At 33.3% G+C, this 27,378-nt stretch overlaps 1 protein-coding gene across 1 annotated transcript in view; it reads left to right on the top strand.

Annotated features, from left to right (window-relative positions):
* Positions 1-3,136: 3,136 nt before the first annotated feature.
* LOC118279398 (paired box pox-neuro protein) overlaps positions 3,137-27,378 on the top strand; it is a 63,639-nt gene continuing 39,397 nt past the window's right edge. The window contains exons 1-2 of the mRNA XM_050698431.1: positions 3,137-3,800; positions 24,418-24,447. Of these exons, the coding sequence (XP_050554388.1) occupies positions 24,435-24,447 (13 nt within the window). The 5' untranslated portion in view covers positions 3,137-3,800; positions 24,418-24,434. The remainder of the gene's footprint in view (positions 3,801-24,417; positions 24,448-27,378) is intronic.

The following is a 27,378-nucleotide window of genomic DNA, read 5'->3' as shown; positions in this document are numbered from 1 at the left end:
CCTAAATGCGTCTATAACTCATGTTGTAATAAATAAATTATTGTGTAAGTTTTAAACATTAAATTTTCGTTGCGAAAAGAAAGTTGTAAAAACGGTCATGTTTTCTTGTTATTTCATAATAATTGCTACTTGGAGACGGAAGGCAGATGTGTGTGACTACGGTTCAAATTTTACGTGTTGCTTTTAGGTTCACCACTGGGTATGTGGAGTTGGGTATATTTTTGTGTGGGAACTTTGGGTACGAATAGATTACGATGATGAAATTATGGAATTGATTACTATAAACGTTAAATATTGTAGTTCTGTTAATGTAAAATAAAAGAGAAAGAAAAGCCGTTGTTTTTCAGAATATTCTCTGTATGATGTGAATTTAATCTTATAATGCTTTTCCATACATTTTTTACTAAACAGTGCAACAATATTATTATATCTAAATTATTTTTATCTCATGTAGGTAAGAAGGGAAATTAATACTTTATCATTACTTATTCGACTTAAAAATTGATCATTACTATAATTTCAAAATAGTTTTTACCTAAAAAATTAAAACATTTTACTCAAATAACCAAACAAAGTAGAAAGAGATTCTTCTTTCTGACTTTCCTCAAGTATTAAATAAATTGTCACCAAGGAGCCCCAAGTCCGAAGTGTACCTAGCACCCAAGAGCAGTGTCCAGTAATTCCCCTATAATTTGAGGGTGGCCACAACAACGCAGATTGTTCTTCAGATAGAGCGACGCACTCGAACAAACACTTTGGTGCACTAATTACAAACACCTGGAAAAAATTTCTTGTCTTTTTTTTATTTTATTATACGTAACACTCATTTGCGGTTTTGTTACTCACATCCGTGTAAGAATATTGGGCTATTGTGTTTCTGAAATTAACTGCCCATAGGTTTTTTTATTATTTCTTATTTATTTTAAAAGGAAATTTAAATTTATTGATGGTGAAAGTTTATGTGTAAATTATTATAATGACCTGTAATTCTTGTTGGGTATGTATTTATTTGAGTAACCTACGTGTAAATAAAGGATGTATTAACATATTTTATCAGTAATGTGTCATGAATCAAGAGTCTTCAGATGGTGACATCATAATGCCCCGGTTCGAAAAGCAGGAGTAGTTTTTAGTAGGTAAGAGCTTAACACTTCCTTTCGCCTCGTCCAAGGCGGGAGAAGCCACTGGATGACATTCCCCCTTGACCACCCTTGAAAAAAAAAACTTGACCCTCGTTGAAATATTTGCGATTTCACTTTTAGCTAATATTATAAGTCTTACCTACACATTTGTACATGATCTAGGATATGCCTATTTACTAAATACTGGGTACACGTATTATTTTTGAAGATTCAGGAGTTAGATTCAAGAGTCAAATCAGGATCATTTTACATTTTCAGAAATTTTGTGAACTTAGATTGCCAAAATAAACTATATATGTACTTGTTCTATTAAGAAGTTTAAGGACTTCAATTGTTAGCAGTTTAAACAACGACAGTATAGAAAAATTCTCCGTTTAAATAATGCTTTATTGTGTTCTAAAAATAAGAGCAAAATAAAAACCGAATTAACCAAACAAAATTAAAATCTACCAACCATAAAACCCCGCTTTTAAAGTCCATTTTCCCATAAACAACAGCTAGACTAGTTAATACATTACTACGCTTGTTATAGTTCAGTTTACTGAGCAATGAGCGTCGCATATAGGCGCGACGGACGCACAGACAGACACATATCGTGTTTAAATACCGTGTCGTATGTCGCTATGTCCTGTGATAGTTACCAAGTTGTAGGTGGTAGCGGATATTTGAGTTAGAAGTGAACGTTTGGGTTTTTGGTCTTTTGATACGCGATGGGTGTGAAGTTTGTATGATATAAACGAATATGTTTAAGTTGAGTATTTGAGTAGGAAAGCTTACAGTATAGTTACAAGTTCGTTTTTTTATTGGAGAAGGTGGCAAACTAGCAGTCTTGATAGTAATGAAACACAACATCAGCCTTGTTTGACGCCGGTAATACATAGTAGTCATTTTGTAATTATTTGTCATCGCTATTATAGCCCACTATAGTTCAATATTGGAAATTGAGCTTCCTCTACATTCTTGCTTCTTAGCCTGCATGCAAGCAATTACAAAGTGTAGAGGCAATGAATGAGGTAATGAAACCGCAGTCCTGTACTCCCTTGTACCGACACAATGAGCCAGACAGACGGATGGACGCGTAGCATGACGGGCGGTTACAGCTTCGCGCTCGATAAATGACACTAATGTCGCCTTGTACATTGTAATATGCTTACATACGTATTCATTTCAGGGGCATGTATTAGATGAATAAAGCTTTATTTTTTTTTTTATAAATGTAGTGTGAGTGTCTTAAGTTGTTTGGCGTAGGAGATGGCATGATTAATGTTATATATTTTAAATATATAGATATATATTGTTGAAATAATTTAACATGTAAATCAAACATAATTATAGTCAGAAGCAAACTGAATATATTTAATAAACAAAAGAAGATCATAAAATAGTTTCTATTCTTATAAGTGGCCAGCTTGCCACTGATAATATAAATAAAATATGTAACAGTTAACAATTTCTGTAACTAATAGGTATTATTGGTATAACTAAAGTAGGGATTATAATGATGATTATGGTGTACTATAATTTAGAAATCCTGTACCAATTACGATAGATTAATATTATAAGTGACATTTAACTTCCAAGTGTCAAAAATACATGATGATATGATAGGGATTTGATTTTAACATAGGTACTCTATCCTTATGATTAATGAAACGAGAATAGGCACTTAATTTGTGCCTGTCAAGGCACTAATTCTTTAGGTAAGTAATAAAAATAGTTGACAATTTCTTAATAAGTCCTTAGAGAAATGAACGCTCAGATTAGTCTCAGTGTTTTATACGTAGGCTAAAATATATACTCAGCATAAATTGACATGCGATTTATTTATTAACCATTAACAAAAACGATGTTCTCACTACAAGCACATTTACTAACAGAAACGAACAACGCTTAAAATTTTATTCCGTTGCTAAACATAGAAATTAGCATTTTATTCAAATTTCTCTTTTAATCAAACGTTTTAACGTCTCAAATAACTAAATCGGCGACCTTCTTATTGAGCTTACATTTGCCTCGCTAGCTATAACATCCACGAATCTATATGCAACGTTATCTATTTAACAGTCTTTAGCTCTCCGCCCCGAGAATACTCGACATTCACCAACCGATATAAATAACCAATCAAATAGCTTTTATTTCTATCACCATACAGTTTAAAATCGCTCGCACCATCTTATTAATCCGTTACAAACGTCGTCCAATTAACAAAGAGCTGTGAAAAGTGTTGAATTGCGTCTCTGAAGTCTGTATTTGATTTGGTCCTTCGGGGCGTGGTAGGTCAAGAGAAACTGGTCCTTCTAGTAGGTATGAGGGAAGTGTGAAGAAGCTAAGAGGTGTATCCCCTCCGGTTCGGTCGCGGTGGGCGGGGCCACGGACACGGTCCGTCCGTTACAACCGCTCCACGCATCGCGTTGAGCTTACGCGTGAAGCACAACCGAACGCACGCTTTTTGAATTCGGAACTGCCGCTTTCCATGTGTTTTCTTTTTTCGTGTGAATTCGAATTTGGAATTAAATTAGTTTTTTGTTCTGTGAAGTTTGAGTTGGTTAGAAACTTTTTTGTCAAGGACTCTTTTGTAGTGAACTTTTTAGACTGAATAATGGACTTGAAATTGTTTTAATTAGATTTTTTTGAAACTGTTTGTTTTGGAGTGAGAGGGTGAGTATGATCATTTTATATTCTGGCATCTTTTATGGTTTTCTAATTACAGCTTACAAACAATTGTACTTTAAAATTTAAGATTTATAAGAATTTAGTAAATAAGAAATAAGGAATTACTTTATAGGACAAAATGTGTCAGCACGGAACAAAACTATTTTCATAAAACATTACAATTAATAAAAATAGGAATCCAATAAATAAACAAATGCTAAGTAAAACACAATAAAGAATCCGATTCATTTCGTTATCCTTTGAACTTTTTTAATTATCTCATTTTACTGTCAAGAAAAAGACATCAACGCGCGCTCCCGATGTCTTCATTGATAAGGGTATCTTTGGAATTAGCTTGCCGCATATGAAAATCCCTATTTTAGGGTAATTTAGGAAGTTATTTATTTTGACTTATACAAATATTTTCATGTTTGCGAAACCTGTGTGTTGATTTTTCCCCGACTGTAGGAAGGGTATTGTTTTTTTTAATAATTTCCTTGTTTACGTGCATTTTTTTTTAATTTTACATGTTGTATTGTTACAATTAATTCACACAAATACTATGTTAATAAAACAACATGTTTTATTATTATTTTTGTATTCGAATTTTTTATTCTTATATTTGAATTGTTGTAGATAAATTACGTTCAATAATAACTATTCTTTTATTAAGAATTTTTCCTTGAAGTTTAATACTATAGGAATAAAATAATTTGAATCTCTAATTTCTAATAGATATTGTAATACGTTACAGTTTGGAAATATTTTCCTAAATAACAGTAACGGTTTTAGGTCTTATTAAGAAAATTATGCATTCATAAGAAAATACGAATATTCATTTAGATATGGCCTTGAATGATAACATAGTTTTAGCAATAAAATATCGTTACTGGTTAGTACATCTACAGATCTTTGCAATTTCAGTCCAGGTTTACCCACTGCTACGTTTTTACAGATTTTCTGTTATTTTCCGATTCTGTGCAATCCTCAATCGTATAAATATTATCTGCCGTTCTATGATATTCTTAAAAATAATGAGTTTCTATTTTTAAGATATTCATTTAGACAAACTGGTAGAAAATACAATGTGTTATCATATATCTAAGCAGGCTGTGGAGGGTAAATGACAGTCGCTCCATATTAAATATCCAAATCTATTTAAAACTTAGTGCAACCTCCAAAAGCTAATTGAGAAAACATTTGAAGAACGAATAGATAGAATTTTTACAGAGATTGATTTTTCATCTGCTGTCAGGACCTGCACAAACTTCAATATAAGAAAAAAATCTTTTTAGCGTTCTGAGAGGTTAAAGGTTTGGTTAAGAACAAAAAAGTAGTTCTAATAACAGTAGAAAAGTAGGCGAAATAAACATATTTGCTGATCAAACAGGAGTGATCCTGTAATGCCTACATACAACCAACCAGTACATTTTATAACCACCATAAGACATAGAGCCCACAGTTAATCCTAATGAAACGCTTACTTTATTACATAATACTAATGAATCCAGTAAAACAGTAAGAGTATTCATTAATTAAAAATCTTCAATAACGTCTGAGCATTATTTAATTAAAATTTTACATAAAAAATATCTTTATCAACCACTTAAACCATGAACCGTGGACGAATATTTTTTTTTAAAACATAGACAATTATTATAACTATGTGTACCTTTTTACCGTCACGGTGTGTCACTCCGTGTGACTAAAGTTCCCTTGTCTATTATCAGCTATTGTTTTAGTCTGTGGTACGGTTTTTAATCTGTGCCTAACTAATTTTATGGATCAAGAAATAAGCGGGTGCGATTGGCGTGGAAAATTGTGATCTAAAGATTGTGAGAGCAACTGTGATAATTGAAGTCTTAAACTTTATTTTTACAACACAACCCGGTGGTTTAGATTACCGGGGTAGCGAGGCTCCGGCTAGAAAGAGCAGAAGTAGTAACGGGTGGATTTTAGTTAGTAAGAGTCTGACACTCCCTCTCACCTCACTTAATGCGGAGAAGTCACCGCATGATTTTCCCCGACAAAAAAGCAATATACTCCTGGCTCTACTGTTGTTAGTTAAAAAAAAAATTATGTTATATGTATGTTTAATTATTTTAGTAAATTGCGTAACATCAAGCTTTAAAATAAGTCCTTAACTAAAGATCCAATATTTTTTATACTCAATTTTTCCTTACCTAATTTACCCCTCATATTTACACATAATTACTCAAAAAGAAAGAAATAACAAAAACAACATAACACATGCATATCATAACCAACCATTATTTCTACAAAACAAAATTCCTTAAACCTCAAAAATCTTCCATAAACATAAAACAAAAAATCCAGTAAACATAAACAGTTAGTTAAAAGCGTCTAATCTTTACCTTACACCAAACATCAAAGCGAGGCGGCGACTTTGATCGAACCGCTTAATTCGCAGTGGATAAATGCGAATCATATAGCTTTACATGGTTTGATACACCACTCTAAGTTCCCACCGACAAAGAAAACGTTAATAATTCCGCAGTGTGAATGACTTTACTATTGGTGGATGAAACTTTGATGATATATAAGGAAGATTTCGCTTGAAAACTATTTAAAATTTTATGTCACTTGTTTTATTCTCAAGAGAACTAGGTAAAGGTAATGAAACAACTACTTCATGTTATTAATATCCTGTAATGGGGTTATCCTATTTTTGCTTTGCTTTTTTTAATAATAACTAACGTGAAACATAACTAAATTAACTAAAAAATGCTCATGATGAAGAGACCCTCTGTTACTAGAAACTAGTAGAGCTTTTCTCCATTCATATCCCATTACTGTTTGCAACTTAAAAATTGACTGAAGTTATAGACTTTTTTATAAATTAAGCTCATACCTTTACTCTGTGGATGGTATATGTTAAACTAGCTTCTGCTTGCGGCTTCGTACGCGTTCCGGTGGGATAAATGCCTATGTGTTATTCCAGACCATAATCTATTCCTGTTTCAATTTATTCTGTTCCCTTCAGCCATTTTGACGTGATTGAGTAACAAACATAGACATAGACATTTACACACTAATATACAAACTCATAAACATTCGCATTTATAATATTAGTAAAATATAAAACCCCACGTTATGCTATTTATTTATATCATACGTCTCTTATTATAATGGCGCATTGGCCTAATACCTCTTCAATGGTAATATAATATTTATTTAAAAAAATATCACTAGGCACTCAAAGGACCAAATTCATTGCAGTTTTTGGTCCTTAGGATCGAAGAAAATTTCACACAACTTTTAACATAAAGATAAATCGAGTTATACAATAACATATAATACATTATATCAAGTCCTATTAAAGTAAACTATGCATAAATGAGTCGATTGATTTATTATTTACCACGTTATTATGAAATCGGTCAATTTATTCAGGCCGCGCCCTAGACAGTCAACCTCGCTACAATCCTTGTTGACTGGTCAATCTTATAAACGTTATATGCACCGATAAATGTACATATATGTCATATACTATATCTGGGTGTGTTATGCATGTAAAAGAATTTGTTCATATGTTAGTGTGGAACAATGTTTAAACAAAAAACTTGGAACAGCACCTTTTGTGTTGTGCGTGTCTATGGGTGACTATAACTTACCATCAGATGATCTGATAGCCTCTCTTTTACCCTTACCCTTTTACTGTATAAAATGTAGAAAAACATTACTAATCTCAAAGAAACTCTATTCTATTTTGCTCAAAATCTCTTTTGTAAACATGAAAATGTTTGCAGTTTTTTAAGTATTTTATTATTATTTCTCTTTTATTTTTAACAGAAATGTTGTTTTCTATTATAAAAATACGAAACCAAACGAACCCAAGTAGCCGCACTAGTTAGAAATATAAACGTTCAGTATATTTATTAAGCTATTTACTGAGTTTTATGTGTGGAAGTGTCGTAAAAATCAAGCGGGGGCTGGACTAAACCGTTTAGTCGGCTAGACTCGTGTTAATACTGTATTTAAACGTAACATGTTATAATTTTAGGATTACTTGTGACATATACGATTGTATTAAAGGCTTGTTGTTATGTTATCGCGGTTTAGAGGTTTCTTGCTCTATATTCTTTGGGTTTCGCTTCTGAAATGTGATAGTAAAGTGTGTTAAAGTTGATGTCTATAAAAATGTTCTGCTGAGCATAAAGAGCTTCAAAAGTCGTTTTTTTTTCATTTACTAGTTTTAAACTAATTTAATTGTTTTCTTAACACTATTTCGTCCAGTCTTAATAAATGTAAAATGTCAGTCAAAGTTTGTAAAATAATTTCACCGATTTTTTCTTTCATACGCTACTGTTCACTGCTCATTATTTCCATCGTTAAAACCCTTTCTTCAGAAAGCGGTGCCTTCACAATAATTTAAGTTACTTAGCGCTAAGTCGTGCTTCCTTCAGCTACTGTAATCAAAGTATCGGTTTCGATTCCATTGGTCGCGTGTTCTCCACACTTCGTCTGAACATAACGAGCCTGTAATCACCAGCTCGCACTTTTAGCACCCAATTTTCGCACTTTTGTACGCATTCGCCCTGTAATTCGGCGCACTTAGCACCAAATGTGAGGCAAAACACCTTAAATGAATCGTTCTCTGCTATTAAAGCAAAGAATTTGACGAAAGCGAGAGGATGTCTGGTGTTTTACAAAGTTATATTTGCGGTTCAGAGAATATAGTTTAGTTTGAATTGTTAAGTGAGGCTTAGTTTTTGGACTGTAATAGATAGTTTGTCGTAATTCTGCTTGCGGGCGATACCCGTCGGCTCGGCGTATGGTGTCAACTAACAGTAGTTATTGTCAAATTTGCGAAAAGTGTTCAAATGAGAGTGTTAAGGTGTGAGATGTTAGGACCTAATTTGCAGCCTCGAGGGTTCGAACGGTGCAGAAAATTACATCCCTTGCAGTTATTAAGACGAGACAGCTGCGCGGCTGCTGTTCTTAGAGACGCGAGTCTTAATTTGACGCTAATTTGTCAGGACTGAGAAGGTAATGAAAGCTCTCATCTTTGAGGTCTCATCATCTCTCTAAAGGTTCAATGAAGTTTATGTAAAGGGGGGTCGTTTTGTATAGAAGACTTTTTGCCATAATAAATATTCAGACAATTGTAATCAAAAGTCATTATTAGATACTTAATGAAGGCTGGAGTTGGACTGCAGTCATCTGACATCTATAGGTAGATCAAATAGCCTACGTACCGAATTCCATGATTCGGTTCACGGATAGGCTTCTAGGTAGATTCAAGGTACGTTTTATACGTAGAAATGACGTATTTGCTCCCACTCCTAAACTTTGATTCGTTTTATCTAAGTATTGTTATCTTTTATGACAATATAAAAAATACGCGTCTAATATTTTTTCATTACCTAACCGACGGACTAAATAGATTTTTAATTTTCATACCCCGTCATCATCCCTATTCGAGTAAGCATAATAACGAAACATAATGTATGATTATAATTCGAACAAGTTATAGCCTTCCGTGACCAGGCGCTATTGTTGTAACCACTCCGAGATCTACTCGCGTTACAAACAAAACCGTGACGGAAATGTGAAATAAAACAATTAATTTTATGCAATAATTACTACTTAATAATAAAAATAAATATATAGCTTTATTATCGTTTTAAGAAAGAAGAAATAAATAGGTTAACCTGTCGTCTGTCGGTATATGAGACACAATAGAAAACTCATTATGTCTTGCGTAGATCTATACTCCAGCATACTACGGGTTAAGCATAAAACACACTCTATTTCTATATAGTTCTAAACAACTGTCTTTTTCTTCGTCGCAACGTAATCGCACGTATTGGAAATTTGGAATCTGGAATAATACAGGGTCTTATTTTTATCTCATTAAGCTGCGGGCAGAACTAGTCAGCTTTGCCCTACACTGCTCTGCTTAATGTATATTCACACCATCCGCACTTTTGTCCAATCCTTTAGTGGAATAAGTAACCACCCGCTAAATCTAGCGTGCCAACCAAAGTCACAAAAAAAATAACAAGATTTTTACTCAAACTAATTAAATCTTCACAAAAATCGTGTGACCAAGGGATATAACTTATTCTAAAAACTGAAAATATTAAAAACCCCTTTAAAAAAAAAGAACTTTGTTACCGAATATGACATACTAAACGTAGTTTTAAAAATTTATATCGAAAATGTTATTCCTTGGGCTATAACTTAGAGGCATGAAGTACAATCGCGCACAAAACGTTTATAATTATTTTTTATGTCACTTTAATTATGATATTACGGTTGATGGCATTCGGTCGGTGTATCGGTGTTGGGGGTCGAGTTAGGGGTGCCTCGAGGCTAGGGGTTGATTTAATGAATACATACACAAGTGATTTATAGCCATAAATGGTGCAAGTGAACACTGGTTATGTTGCTTGTTGAATTAATGTGTAGTAAAGTGTTTTTATGCATAAAAGGTTAGAATAGTGATTGTATTACGATTTGCAGATAGATTTTTGTTTTTGGCGGATAGTATGTTACTGGATTATATTAATTACATGTTATGGAATATATTAATTACATGCTATGCAGTATTTGCTAAAGATCTCTGTGACTTTATTACTTACCTACTCTCTTAGTAAACGTCTAGACAGGTAAACAATGAAATGAATGAACTAGTATTGAAAGCATCCTCGCTAAGTAATTAACAAAAATAACAAATGTATATAGTTCTGCATAGTAGAATATTATCATTATGAAACAACTTATTATCTACCTAATTAAATAAGACATATAATGTGAAGAACTAATAACAATTAACTTTCAAACTTCCATTCCGGAGCCATTCAGTCTCCACCACACGTACTGAACTAACCACATCCAAAACCACACGTACTACAATAATCAATTACGATGTAATTCCCTAAATACCAACCGAAAATTACGCAACAATCCAATTACTTTACTACAGTATCAATTACAGATACGACACAGCTGTCAGGACCATTATTATTGGTCAGTTCATTTCGCATTGTTTCCGAAAAGACGTAAGTGGACTTAAGATGAAATTGCACCATCATTATTCTTCAAAGGACGGCAAAGTCGACTGCACGGTTGGCGCGGTGGCTGGGCAACTGGCTGCCGTGCAACGTGTAGCGGAGCAACTCTTTGTGTGATCCACAAATTGTTGTTTCGGGTCTAAGTGTCATGTGCATGTGAACTTGTATGTTTGTAAACGCACCCACGACACAGGAGAAAATCCTAGTATGGGGGCAATGTTTTTAACAAAATTAAAAAAAATATCGTAATCTCCCATTATAACCTGACCTTGAAAAACGAATATATTCTTCACTATGAGAGATAGTTTTATACTGGATTTCTTTGAACAATTATTAAGGAACTCAAAGATGAAAATTCTCCATTATAATCTGATCTTGAATAACGAATATTTTCTTTAGAACGAGAGGTAGATTTGTACTGGAGGACAATTATTTAGGAGCTCAAAGACGCGACGGTATGCCAAAACTGGACGGTTGTTCACACACGCTCATTACATTAATTGTTGTTATTTTGTTTTGACTTTTGTATGTGATTGTATTTTGATTTCACTGTTTTGTCATCGAGATTGAGAGATGTCTCTCAGTCTGATTATTGGAAGAATAAAATCAGTTCTAGATTCTCATTACAAATGAATGATTGAAAAACGCAAACCAATCAGAGTAAAATTACAGGTAATTGATGGCATTATGGATTACATTATGAAATGCTCATAAATGATTTAAACATTCTGCAATAATAAGTAAATCGAATAGATAGCAGTAAATTAGAGATGGTTGAAAATATCACGTTACATCATCTAATCAAGCATGCGTCAATTAAAATAATGAATAATAATATTATTTCCGCAACTTTGTAGATTTTGACTTGGAGCCATATCAGTTGCTCATAAATTCTAGCAGATTCTCATTTTTCCTCTAATGTTGGAACCAAATTATGTTTACTTGTAGTACTGGAAGCAGACAGGTTACAGGTGCTTATCAAGCACGTGTATTCGAAACTTGCAAGTTCCAATATGATCTCTTAAATAAATACATTTAATTATCGCATAAGTCTAAATATTAATTACTATCTATACTGCAACAAAAAACAATCCAGTCACATACATAAACCGACACGCCTTACATACAAAAATAAACGCCGTACAATACCTATTACATTAAGTTACAAGTTACATAATTCAAACTTCATATAACTAAGTTGCGACCCTAATTTAAAAACAAGCACAAATTGTAATGAGTTTCAAGTTTGGCTACCGGCACATTGAAATTGTTGGTCATTGCCGTCTTGTTTAAATAATTGGAAGGTAATGATGGCCGCCAGAGGGCGCCGACGGTGGTGATCGGATGGCACGACGCGCGACCGTCATTTTTGGTCCTTTTGCCCTCATGAAGGACTTCATCGTTTTCTGTAGATATTTCAATAAGAATGTGTTTGGTTTAAGGTGGGCTTTATTGTAGTAAAATGACAGAATGTATTTGTTAAAAGATTTATTGTCTTAATTACCGTTAAATGAAAATTTGTAAGTAATAATGACTGTTTTCTTATTCCTTGTACTGCTACTTCGTTCCTAAAGGTTGATTAAAGACTTTAATGTATTAAAAAGCTACAAATGAAAAGCATCTACCGTTTACCTAAACACATTAGGTATAACAACAGATTTTCATAATTAACCATCAACCAACATGCACAACAATGTAGCAAAATCTAAAATGCAAATACGAACGCAATAAAATAGAACGAACGGCCGACCGAAAACAAATACAATGTACCTGTAACGTAGAACAAAATAAAAATCACTGTACGAACACTTTTTTCACCAAGTGTACTGTATTAATTATGAAATTGGAGCACCTTACTTAAAGCCCGCGCATGTAAATCTTAGTGCGAATTCATTAAAAAATTTTAGTGTTTTAAAACCTCCACCCGTATCAAGCGAGTTTCATGCGGCACGAAAATGCAAATTTTCCACAGTTTTCCTTATGTCAAACTAAATAACGAGAGCCGGTTTTTTTTCAAGTCGCTGTTAGTCGCTTAATTAGAACTTTGGGTTTTATGGACGCTCTGATAAAATTTGTTGCTATTTTTTTTTAAGTTACGTGTTTCAAATTTATAAAGGAAATTTTGCTAAATGTAGGCCTTGAAGAGTCGCTTTGCATGTTATTATTTTCTTTAAAGAAGGATGTAGTATGTGTGACAGATATTTCCTGCTAATTATACTAATAAAGACAAGACAAATTATTCTCTAACATACCTACAACTCTAATCTTGGCGCTATGATTTACAACATAGAAATAAAAAGTATTAAAAATATTTAAACAGAAAATAATGAGAAGCAAAACAGCATCTTTCATCCAAACAAGAATAAATGATTTAGTTATATATATTCGTTTGCGTATATGTACTTTATTTACCCATCTTTTAACTTCATATCGTGAAATGCATTAACTGATATTGTTATAAGAATATACAAGAGTTAAGAATCGTACCAAAGGACCAAATATTTATTCTTAAGGTTTTAATTCACCACCTCTCTTAAAGAGCCTCATTTGTCCTCACCAGTATTCAATTACTTCTAAGAGATACAAATTGCTTTTCTCAAGAACTATTCTTACTTTAATTATGCCATTGAAGAATTACTCTTGGAATTACTCGATTACGAGCTAGTAGTTTGTAATTTTTAGAAAAATATATTTTTTTGAACTTTATACTTACCACGTTATAGTTCAAAACAAGTTTAACTTTCTAATAATTGTGCTAGAATATTTTAATGTGAATTAATAGAACTAATGTCTTTTATTTTTATATAAACTTATTAAAAAGAAATATAAAACTTTTCCATTCACATTTACAGCTGCTACAATTACGAAGGACCAGAAATTAACATGAATTATTAATATAATAAATGTTATTCATAATTATTGTAGTATAATATCTTGCTTCTCGATCCAATCAATTATTATAGTTATAAATAGAATACTAAGCAAAAAAGAACAAATTGTTCCTACTAAATATGTACAAGGTTTTTCACGATTGTAATATCTACCTAAAATTCAAAATTTCATTAACACAGTATGTAGATATGTTTCTTTTCAGGCTTGGAAATTAAAACTATAAAACTCCCTATAATTTACCGATTCCTACCTAAATAAATAAGTGTAAAATCCCACAACACTAAGCCAACTGATCTAAATTAAACCCATAAACCATGATTAAAAAGCAAAACAGAGAAATAAAGTACAAAAAACGAGAAGATCAGCTAACCTGAACCAAGTGCTAAAAGAGGTGAAAATTGCCTGATATCTAAGCTAAGGGTGGTCTTGCTGTGTGGTATATATATGCAAATGAGATGGCGTTGGCGGTGTGTCTCACTATCTTTATCTTACCCGGTATAAGCATGGCGCGTGTCACAATGTAGTGTAATGGAAGGTAGAGGAAATGTGTTTTTGTACCGAAGGACCAGTAATTTTGGTCTTTTGGTATCTTTGTGTATTTTTGTTTAGTATGAGTGTGACTTTAGTAGACACGTTTATGAAACGAATTTGTAATTTATGAGTATATACGAACATTAAAATAAAAAAAAATAAATAAAAAAGTAAACTGTAAACATCGAAAAAATGGCTATAAAAATTGTATAGCTGTAAAAATGTTTTCCAATTTAATGACTAAATTCAATCAACTCAAATTCACCACCCAACAATTCCGTACCACAAAGCTACGAGTAAACAAGCACGCGTCGGTGTAACGCGCGCCCTACTCCTAGCCAGGCGACCACGCTACCAGCGACGATAATGAAGATATATTCAATAGTTACTGGTAAATGATCATTGTGCTAAACCGCACATGCCTATTAGCACATGTTTCATTAACCAACAAACAAACAAAAAGTTAATGATGAAAAATATCCAAACGAGTAGGTGATAAAATAGTTCGGCGGTTGTTATACTCAGTGTAAGTTTTTCTATGGCTTTAAAACGTGAATTACGATAACCACTCTTATGGGTTTGGGATAGAGCTCATAAATGCCTGTCAGTGTTTACAATGTAGGCTTAAAATATGATATTATACTTCAATTTATGGATGGTTATGAAAATATTAGCACGGATAGTGTTGATGAGGGAGATCTGTTTGAGAGATAGGCGGATTATTTGCGTACAAAAAGGTTAAGGTGTTAAAACGAAATAGTTTGTTTGTTACGGTTTCTAGTGAAGAATGTTTTGGTGTATCTTGTGGAACTAGCGAACGGTTGTATGAGTCTTTGTGATCTTTGGATAGTTGTTACACTGAAGTTTTTTAATTATTATGTTTTTATTATTATTTGACGAGGAACTCGACTAGTTTCAAGCCATGCTATAGCAGCATGCAGAACAGCATTCCGCGACACATGACGCGGCGACTGTGATAATAATTAATTGAGGTTTTTTTTTATTTCGAAATTCTTGTAAACATCAGCTTATGTTGCAAATTGGATTTGTTCTCTATTCATTGGGACTAATATCATTGCGTGATTTAATAATATTCCTATGTCCGCTTCAGCCCTTTGATTCGAGGAATAAATTTAGTTAGTGAATAATAATTCTTGGAAATAATTTGGTCTTTTTATGTTTGTTTCTTTACAATATTAAGGAAATTTTGGTCCTTTGGTCCAATGGACATTCGCATTAACATTATTTGAGGCGGAGCAACGAAAAAGAACATGAAAGGCAAAAGACATAAATACAAATATGGCTGTTCTGGTGGGTGTTTCCATAAATTAAGGTACGAAAACCCGGCCCACAATTAAAAATCGTTTTTCGATCAAATCGAATCTCGATTCCCGATCAGGTTTTCGTAAAATCGCTTTGTTTGGAAATGTACGTGAATTGTGTTTTATTGTCGTCAAATTCTTTCGTCAATTTTCGGAGAAATATATTGATTTTGAATTTTGTTCTTTCAAATCGATAAGATATCACTAATCCAGTGATTTGGTCCTAAGTGTAGATTTTAGATATGGTAAAGTACTAATGAATATTTGTTTTGAAGTTTTAGTAAAACCTTTAAGTCTGAAATTGTATCCTGAATAATATCTAATAAGCCCAATTGCAATATTTTGTTTTCTATAAGTATTTACAACCAACTCTAACTGTCGTTCACACCATTAAGCATGGTTGAAAGTCTATAGATTCCAGAAGGAAGGAATTCCCTTTGTTTCCAGTAAACTTGTTTCGTAAAACATTTACCTCCCAAGAAGATTTCACGAAAAAAGGTCTTAACATTAGACGTTTCACATTTCAGAGAATTACAGTACATTGGCATATTTTATTGTTTTAAAGTAACATTATCTAATTCGTAAAAAAGTCTTATCACTTTTACAAAGCTTCAATCCCGAAAAACATGCAATCTTGAATTATGCAATTCGCCATATTCGCCATATTTCGCGAATTATATTATAAGGCAAAAAGAAAACAAAATTATCTTTACATTTTTATTAACAGATACTAATGTCTCCTTAACCCTTCCTGGAATAAAAATAGGCAATTCATTATCCTAAACTCTAACCTTTTAACAAAACAAATAGACTACCACACTCAACCTAAACAAATCCACAGAAATGACGTCACCAAAAAACCATTAGTAAAAACAGAAGCGAAAAACTCTACACCAAAGGCGTCTAGTATAAAATTCTGCAGAAAATAAAGTCAGCCGGTGGGATCATGATAAGGCTGTTTGCACACCGAGCGAGTGAAAAGACAAGTGGCTTAATTGAGAGTTGACCCACGGGGGGTCCCAAGGCGTTGGGTTATGCTAATCAATTCAACCAGTGTGTTTTTTAAAAAGAATAATCCGTGTGTGTTTTAACCCTTTTTCGTTGAGTGTTTTATTAATTTTGTTACCAGTTTACGGTAGTGTTGATTGATTTAATGGTTTTTAATTGTGGTTCGGCTTTGTTTTTGATGGTTTGTGTTTGTTTTTCTTTTACAATTTTTAGGTTTTTGAGCTATGTGATTTAGGAACAGTTGATATCTTTTAGTACAAATTGTTTATTAGCAACTTTGTCATAATAAAAATTGCCAAATTTTCGTTACCATTATCAATCGTACTCAAAAGTAATAAGACTGATAATTCCTTGCACCAATCCTTACATTAAAACAAAAATATATAAAAGGTATTTAATGTAAAGCTTACGGAACCCATTGAGAAGGCACAATGTTTTGTCGGGGCGTATAATTTAACTTCGTGGACGGGTGAAGATATCCGCGTGTGGTCGCTCGCTACTGAATGTAGTCGGGATACACAAAAATGTAGATACGGTATTGTGATTAGGAAAATAGTAATTAATTACGCTTATTGTTGTCTTTAGACAAAAAGTAATTAAAATATGTACACGTTTTTTTTTCACTAATTCCTTTAGTCACTAGCTAATGTGACATTTAGAGTCTAGTACTAGACTAACTGCCTGCCTAACGGGTTACCGGGACTTCTGCTCGAAAAGCAGTAGTAGAAACAGGGGGGTTTTTAGTCATTAAGAGTGTGACACTCCTTCACGTCTCACCCAAGGCGAGAGAATATAGATTGGATGATTTTCCCCCTTAAAAAATCCTGCCTTGGGCGAGGCGACAAAGAGTGTCAGACTCTTACTGACCAAAAACCACCCCGTTCCTACTACTACTTTTCAAGCCGGAGCCGGTAACCCGCTAGGCAATCCTCAGCCCTACTGGGCCCCATCATAAAATTAGTCCTACCTTAGTACTTCTAATGAACATCAACACCGTTTCTAAGTTCATGGTTTTCAACTATAACGCTATATATCTTTCGTGGAAGAGATAAGCAGTGGAAGTATCCTTTACTTGTATATTTTGCGGTTAATTATGTCACAGTTTTTTTCAAAGATGTCTATCGTAATGGGTGACTTTGTTTGTTTTCTTTGTGTCTAGCTGTTGTGTTGGTTTATTTTTATTTAGTTTTGCTGATGGATTAAGTTTTTAGGTTTAAGAAGATTATCTGTTGGCGTGTATGAGAATAGGTTCTCAGGTTGGTCTTTCGGTTCGGGAAAAGAGTGAGCATGAGGTCTCGGGTTGGTCTTTCGGTACGGGATAAGTATAAAAATATACATGCATATTTTTTTATAAACTTCTTATAAATAATGACATGGATTGTGAAATAAAATCTGGTGCAAGGATAAGATAAATTAATATCTATATTTCTATTTCTTTTTATCCAGTGTCAAGTGGGCGTTTCATTATATAAAGATTTATGTTTACCTTTCCACCCGTTAGACATGAAAGGCGTGATGTTATGAGTATTTATACCTCAGTTACAATAATAAATAACAATTACATTTTGATGAATCTTTTTCCAATGGAGGTAAAACGAATAAAATATAATCGTCAATACAAACCATTACTGCTAACATTCACAATATAACCCTGAAATTAAAACCTTGACAGAATAAAACTTCAATAATCGTTAAATACAATGGTTAGACGTACCCCCTTTAGTTATAACTTTTAACTACTGTTGTATAACTAGTAAAATATAATGGTTCTTGTTCGTCAAGGAAGGTGTTGTTTTTTTAAGGGGGGATGAACATCCAATGAGTTCTCTGGCCTTGAGTGAGGCGAGAGGGAGTGTCAGACTCTTACTGACTAAAATAACCCCAGTCCTACTCCTGCTTTTCGAGCCGGAGCCCTGGTAAACCAGCTTGGTAGTCCGCAGCTCCGGACCAAAAAACGTGTACAATGTAAATACACATACCAATTTTCATACAATTTTCAAACGCCTTTAATAAAACGTGAGAAAAATTTATCGTGCATTATTCTGTGTTTATTTATTTTGCATGCGATCATAGCTTCCAAACGGATGAACCGATTGTGATCTAATTTTCAGCAGTCGTGAGAAATATGCTATAGAAGTCAAGAGTCAAGAAAAAACTTGATGACCCTAACTTTATCCGTCCAAAATTCAACTAAAAATATCTCGCTAAGCATTCCTTCTTTCAAAATACTCGACTATGGAACCACAAAGCCGCGATAAAAAATCTAAAAAGTGTAAAATATGCACAAATTATTAATAACACGCACGCAGGAGTTTCACGCGAAACCATTTTTTTTTTGTTACGGATATTTAACGTAATCTGTGGTCACGCATTTTAGGGGTACACTGTCTACGTTTAGTGGTTAAATTCAAGAAGTTAAAAAAGTTGAAATTACTACATTTATTTGGTGATAGGTATCTGCTTAATGATTGAGAATACAAAATAATGTCACGTCTTTTATTCCTATGGAAGAGATCGGTATAGGTGAATCTGATTGAAAAAGAGTTATCTATGGAGATTTTTGCTCGTTCTTCTCCATAGGAATCTACACTTTGAAAAGAGCAATCAAAAAGGCCTTCTTGGTTTATTTAAAATAAATCATTTTGACTTTGACTTTGAAATGAGAAGTCAAGAAGGGGTAGGATTATTGCTTTACATTACCTAACTAACCTGAGTTAGGTAATGTAAAGCAACTGCTGAGATATTTTAAAAACCCAATAATGCAATATTTCATTCAGAATTCATTAACATATTTATGCTTCTTTACAAAATCAAAAATGAATCTAACTCAATTTCCCTTTTACTGCCAAAAATAAATTTGTGACGCATTCATCCAATTTCATTCTAACATTCAAATTACAGGCAAAGGTCTACAATCATTCAGCCTTGCGTGTCATATTTTTGACAGTTGACAGTAAAAGTTGACGTTTCTATTATAATAGTTAAGCTGACTTATCTTAATACTTATGACTCTATTTCTAATAATAAATATCGTTTTGTTCTTTCAAATCCATTTTGTTACGCAATTCCGCATTCGTTTTTGTAATACAGTAAATCTAATAATACAATAAACTCTATCATTTCTTTCTGTAGTAATTAGCTACTCATGGTTGCTTAGGGGTTTAAATTCGCCTATGTTCTGTTGTGTTAAAGGAATTGAGTATTTTAAGAAACAGTGAAGTCAAGTGCTCGTTCCAAAGTGTAGCTTTGAATGGAGAAGAACGAGCAAGGCACTCCATCGTTACTCGTTTCGTTAATATTTTAAGATACTATTTTAGGACCTCCTGTAGTACAGACAGGAGATCAAACAATCACTATACTCTTAGGACCTCCTGTTGTATTAATATACTCATAAATAGAAGATTTGAATAAATTCACGAATAAGCTTTACCTTCCCATTCAGCTACGCATCACAAATAAACATAGCAGTATCCAAAACCATGTGTACCTTACCCACGAGCCCTTCATTTTTCCAGCGTTCATTTTGAAAGCAACGTTAACGTTAATCGGTCGAGTTTCACAGTTTTATAGTCTGGTTTAGCGTGTCGAAGTAAACAGGGAGTTGTAATTCAAGCATTTTGTCGTACGCTATTATGCTAATATTTCATAATATTTTTGATACGGTCCACCCTCTTTATTGAGCCGTGAGTACGTATTTAGAACTGTATTTTTTTTCTTTGTTATTAGTTGTTTCTTTAACAGTAGGTACGTTTTTGTATTTGTGTGAAATATTTTGATGATTGATTTTTATTACGTACGAAAATTTCAATATAGTTTTTTACTTTTAGCAGTTGTACAATAAATTATATAATACATACCGCCGTACTTAGTCATTTAATGGTTACTTAACCTAGTTCTTTGTAATTGTTTTCGATACAAAATCGTTACTAAGGAATAGTTTAAGTAATTATTAAATGTCTCTGAGTCGGTTAGTTTGTTAAATTAAATCATAAAGAAAACGACAAATTACCGTTGGGTATCTTGCAAAAAACATTTAGCCATAAGTGCAAATCTAAGAAGTTATTACTTTCATGTGTTAATATTAAATTAAAATGAATTAAACACACGTTTAATGTTACAATAATGAACTAATATAAATTGTTATCAAATAAAATTGAGTTTAAATTTCAAAATCCGGCCCTATAAATGCGAGCGCGCATTTTCATAGCGTGACACCTCAGTTTAGTGGTGTGCTGTATCGATTTATTTTATCGATAAAATTGTATATGAACGTGTTTTGATTGCAATTGCTATTGCTTCATGTTTTGCTAGTGATCGAAGATTTAATCAGGATTTTAAATTGTAGCTTTTTCTACTAGGTAAGTAGGTACAAAGTTTACGATCTGCCACCAGAGAAATTACAGGTGTGTTGTTGTCCTCTTAAGTACTCTTATGCGTAAATGATGGCGCAATTAAGCTTAATTGATAGTTATCGAAAAGATAACTTTGCCATAGATTTTAATAAATATTGTATAATAATTGTAACAAAGATATGTATCATAGCATGGCGCTTTTTAAGTGTAGGTATTTAATGGTAAATAAGTATCTCATTGCAAATAACAAAAAAATACTATTTCAAAAATACTATATAATTATTTTCATTAAGATACATTATTACCATTAAATATCTATATCTGAAAACCGCCAGAGTGATCACACGAATACACCCGGTTTGGATTCTGACCCTTTTCAATCCGCTTTTGCAACAAACATCGATACATTAAAAGCACATCACTAAACAATGTTGTTATGCAAAACAGTAGGTACAGTGGACACTATCAGATCGGTGGCCGCATTAACCGTGGCGGTACTGTTTAGCTCTAAATTCATAATAAATTACTAAATCCCTTCGATACGCGTTGCACTTTTCTTTTGTACGTCATTTTTCTTTTGTTTTGATGCGAGAAGCTTGTTTAGTTTGTATGTGAAATGGTATTTGAAATTGGAGAAGCTAAAATATTTAAGATCGTATTTAATTTTTTTTGTTTTGCGAATGAATTGGTTTATTGTTTTGGATTTTATTACTAAAGGATGAATCAATAATTATTTTTGTGTATTTGAAAACGGAAAGTTCTAGCTTTTATATAGTCTATCCTTATACTTATGTCTAGTAATCTTGCCATAACCACTCGATTCAATATTGGTTGCATGAAAACCAACAATTGATGAATTAGTAAATCTTATTTTCCAAACCTGGCTAGATTTTATTCGGTTTTTCAAAAATTTTACATTTCCTTGTACCCGGTAATTAATGGCAATAGGCTCACCACCTATTACATGGGACTTATAACACAAACGGTGAAAATTGGGTGTATATTGTACAGTGGCATTACGTGTCATAATGTGCACCTCTGCCTACCCCTTCGGGGGTAAAAAGCACACCGTGTATTTTCCTTAAAGCTACTTTAAACTAACACCAGATTCGCACAGAAAATATTCACGATTCTCCTCGCCTTTCCATTACTAGGTCACAATACGCAACATGGCCGATCCTTTACGCCTTGCATAAGCAAACGCATACCAGTAAGTAAATCTAAGATAACTAGCAATCTTTATGGTGTTGCATTGTATCTCAATTAGAGGAAATGCTTATCAATTGCTCCGTAATTAATAGTTCTGGTTCTAAAGAAGTTTTATTAGGCCACCCTGTAGCGTAGTCTATAACTTTTACACGTAATCTGTCATTTCAACACTAGTGTAAGTGGCTTGTCAATGTGAACGAGATTAGCTGTTTGTGTCAACTTATGGTGTTAAGGTATCGCTACGATTATGTAATTAGTGTCTTAGATAACTAAAAAATTACATCATTAGCTAAAATGTTAAAATGATATGATTTTGATATAAAATCGTTAAATGGAATAATAATTATGAGATGCAAATTCTTTTGTCGATATCAATATACTTGACTGTCAAATCTGATTAAAACTACAACCTGATGGGCGCATTTTCGACTCGAAGGACCAGATACAGAAACCATGGTGAATCTCAGTAATAGCTATAGACTTTTTGAGAATGTTTATCCAGTGCAAATATCTATTTCAGTTCTCTGCCCATCAAACGCACAATATCTCGTAGCTTGTATAACATTTTCGGTACATGATAAATTGATATTCGCGTGCGTCCACCTCGAGTCCACCGTCTTATTGTAAGTAATTCTTTTTGAATGTTCACGGTGATCGCTTATATTGATAGTATCGATTTTTCGCGTAACACGCACCCACTCACTTAATTCTTGATTTAGTACCGCATCACACTCTGATAAGTATTTTTAATTTGAATAAATTATGATTTAAGGGCGTTATCGTAGGCAATGGGCGGTTGTAATCATAAGCGTGGCGTGGTTTTGTGACGTCACGCCGTACCAAACCTGTGTTCTTAATGTTTTGTTTTCAGTGACGATGACTTTGCTGTTTTTTTAGGGATTTTGTTTTTATGTTTTATAGGTTATTGGTACAATGACTTTGTTCCATCAAATACGTGATTAAATATTGGTATTTCATCTGGTTGGTAACGCATTATTACATGCAGTTTTCTGCATCATAAATAATGTTTTCTTAAAGTTCGATTGATACAATGCAAATATTATATTTATCGGCAAAGCTAATCAGATCCTGTGTGATTGATGTTAAGATTGTTTATTGAATTAGAACTTTAGCCAAGCTTATAAAAAATCCTGACATTATCTTTGCATATCTTCATGTAGTCCTTCACTTTTTTTTATCGTGTATTCCTAGTCTAAAGGTATGTACTACCCCTTCCGTGGTGCCCAGGGCACGTCCAATAGTCACGTCATTATTCTGGTACGGTTATCGCGAGAACGCCGATAAAGATGTCACACCGGCTTATAATTTCAAGTCGCGGGCGATTAAATAGCGAGATAACTACGATTAGGGGCAAGAAGTAATAACACTGTTTTGTGCGTATAAATTTTGAGCGACGTTCTTTTTTTTTTCAAGTAATAAAATCGTGATTTTTAAAAAACATATTTTCTTGTTGTTTTAAGGTTTTATGAGTTGTGCGTTACTTGTGTTTCAAATGTTCTCTGATTGTAGATTTTTATATTTGAATGGAATTTAATCGTAAAAGGGATAATGTATTAAACAGTACAAGGTTACTACGTTGCGTTGTGTGACCGCGGAAAATATCCATAAAATATTTTTACATTAATAATGCTCATAAAAATTTATTCATTAAAATTAATTACTTTTTTAGTGGAACCGACCATGAAATTTTAGGAAGCAAATTTTCTTGAAGAATTTCCTTAACCGAGTTCTTGAAATTGATTATTGCGATGAACTTTTTAAATCGATTATCATGAATTATAAAAATAATACTTATAATAGGTACTGTCAAGTTCTCTAAGGATACTTTTAAAGACGACTTCTACAGATTAGAAAAATCTCATACTTTATTATCAAACTGTTAAATATGAGAATAGGTCACTGGTATATAGACAAGTGCAGCAAACTGGTTGTCAACGCATTGCTTTAATAACTGTTGTCACACCTTATATAGGGCAAAATAAGCTAAGTAAGACTAGTATTATCCCTTCTATAACTAGAACCTTTAACACCAACACCTAATTATCCACAAAAAATCAAGTTCTAAAGAAAAAAAAAACACCCAATGCAAAAGCAAACGGCATTCAAGAGCCCCGCGCGACATTCAACCGTGAGCTCCCGACAGCTGACACATTCTGTCAATTTTTTCATTCCTTCTTATACTACAAAACTAATTAATTACCTATATCATCATGTACATACATTAATCGCTTTGTGTTTTTCCTTCCAGAATACTCCCGTGCCAGAATGCCACACACAGGTAAAATAATTGGTTTTTCTTTTGTTAATGTCTATATTTGGCTTTGAGAGAGACTTTGCTCATGTCAAATATTTTGTACAATTTCTTAAGTTTTGTTATAATTAGTAGTTGTTTGTTTGGCACCTAGTTTAGATCTTTTTTTAGGGAGATATAACCGTTAATTCAATTTAATTTGGCTACCAGCCGCTTTTCACGCTTCTTAACTAACGATTCCGGATCGAAGGACCGGAATTTGGTCCTTTAGTGAAAACCAAATATAATCTGGTCCTTTGGCAACCAAAATTCTTCACTGCGGATCTAAGGACCAAGAACAAAATATTATTTACCTATTTTGAAATTTAACGTCGAACCTCATCCATTCCGCCTCCAGGTCTAGATTGACGTTTTCAGCTTAAGTACTAAAACATTAACAAAAATATCATCATCATCAACAGCCTGTAAACTAGAACAGTGTACAACTGGACCATGGTCCTTCTCTACATAAAAGGTACGGCAAAGAACCCACACGTAGCAAAAATCAGAAATTCGCTTCAACTCAATCTTGCACGTTATCACCGAAACCCAAGTACCGAACGCTAAGTAGATACATATATCAAAGTTAAGATCGAGTAACTGGTAGCTAATGACGATACAGATACGTGAATGCTCAGATCTTAATTAAACTCAACATTTAACATTAAAGAAACCGAAAAGAAGCTTGGCTTATCGCTTGACCAGGAATTTACCTCACGCATCGAAATCATAAGCGTTTCAAAGAACTCCTTTTTTGGTAGGTGTTGTATGGTTTTGGTGTTGTGGGGATAATGTCCTGTTTTGAAAATGGGGGAATAGATGAAGAATGTACAGATAGTATGTTATATATCTTGTGTATAGAATAAGTTGTCCTACCTTACCTAAGTATTGTTAATACAAAACAATAATAAAAAATAACTTTGTACTTTTAGATAAAATATTTTTTTATTATATTATTTGAGTAAAATTGTAGAGGTGCTAAAATTGTAATGATTTGTTTTGTTTGTCTGATATGCATCATGTTGCTATAGGTAGATTTAACGAGGAGTTTGGTATAAATGATAATGAAAAAAAGATTAAAATTTTGAATAGGATCACCTGTCCAGACCTATGTCTTAAAAACCTTGTCTAAAAGCAACTACAAATCACCAACAGTATCCCATACCTACTTTACTTCAAACACACCGATTCCTAACACACAAACGTCCCGCCTTAACACAAAACATATGAACCCTGGTACCTTACTACCGTCCACGACCATTAACGGTAATTAAGCCAATCGAGTCCAAATCTCGTATCGAGATAAAATCGGATGCGTATCGAGACGGCCCACCCGCATCAACACTCACTCGATTCTAATACATTATACATGGACCCAGTCACATTAGTTTCTTATTAAACATCTGCTCACACCGAGTTGACCGCTCAGATTGTCAAACGAAAATCTATTGGACATTTTGAACTCTATTGCAATGGTGATAAGAACTATAAAATATAGTAGACTTGATTGTTATTAGCAATAAAATATCATTTTCATGATACATATCTCATGAACAGCAATAATTTCTGTTTAAAGTGATGATATCAGGGCATATTTAGAGATATATTCTTTCGTTTTTTTTGGAACACACACGATGTTTCCGGATTTTTTTTTTTACTCTTATTTGAATATAAAATCTTAAGCAAGAAGAATAAATTGTTGGACGTCTAATTAAGCTTGCTATATTGTTGGTTAGTTATTGAGGTTGTGTCGAAAACATGGAGATTTGACGGAAATACGTTTTAAATTGTAACGGTTTGATCGCGGGCGAGTTTATGCGTGATAATTTCGTGTTAATTACCTATAGTCGGTGTTACAGTTAGGAAAAACAGAAATTTGTCGTCGGTTTTTATTTCTTTTGGGGAAATATTATTGTAATGAATCGGTTTGAATGTAACTGTTGGGTTTTATTGTTGCTGTTGCTATTAAACTCGACTGATGAGGACAATGTAGTATTGAATTGAATTCGGTTTTTATTATAGGTTAGAGATTATCTGAAATTGACTGCCTCGTTTGACGAGTGGTCGCAAGTGCGACTTCTGGACAAGAGGTTTTGGGTTGGATTTCTGGGTCGGGCAAAGTATTACTGGGCTTTTTTTCGGTGTTTCGAAAATTTCTCAGTCTGAAATTGTGCTCAGTATATGGCAATAGGCTCACCCCCTATTAAATGGGAATTACCTATAGTTATAACACAAATGGTGAAAAGTGGGTGTATATTGTATACTTATAGGGACATTAAGTGCCGTAATGTCCTCCTCTGCCTACCCCTTCGGGGTTCAAAGGTCGCACGTTGCATTGTCTGAAATTAATAGTGTCTATTTTTATTGTCCAGATTTTTTATTTCTCCATAAATGATAGAGACATTTTTCTTCGTGCACTGATTTTCTTAATTTGGAGAAATAAAAGACTTTATAATATACAGTAAAAATAACAAAATATCTCATAATAAGATCACGCATGCAATACTAACACAGCACAAACCTAACCTAACCAAAAGAAACAAAGCAGAAAATCTGAAGATACCGCCACACTATCGACTCACACATCATAATAAAACTGATTATAATATCTAAATCGAACATTAGACAACACCTACACGTTATCACGTGATGTGATCGGCCGAGAGCTTTGTAAACGGTATTTAAACGCGACAACTCAAGCGTCGGTTTGACGCCAAATTAACTTATTGAGCGGGTACGGGCGGGCGACGGGATACGACGGCCCATCATCTGTTAGTGTAGTGTGGATGTGGCTTATTATTTTTTAGGTGATAATTATCGCTTAAATACGCGCCTAATTCTGCTTATACAAAAAAGTTTAAGAAATAGGTGTGAATGGATTGTAATCGGTTAAGATGCTGTGGTGTTATATTCTCGTTA

This window comes from Spodoptera frugiperda, chromosome 14 (assembly GCF_023101765.2).
Source record: "Spodoptera frugiperda isolate SF20-4 chromosome 14, AGI-APGP_CSIRO_Sfru_2.0, whole genome shotgun sequence".
NCBI classification, from domain to species: domain Eukaryota; kingdom Metazoa; phylum Arthropoda; class Insecta; order Lepidoptera; family Noctuidae; genus Spodoptera; species Spodoptera frugiperda.
Note: the sequence above shows the minus strand (reverse complement) of the source record. Positions and strands in the feature narration are given on the sequence as shown.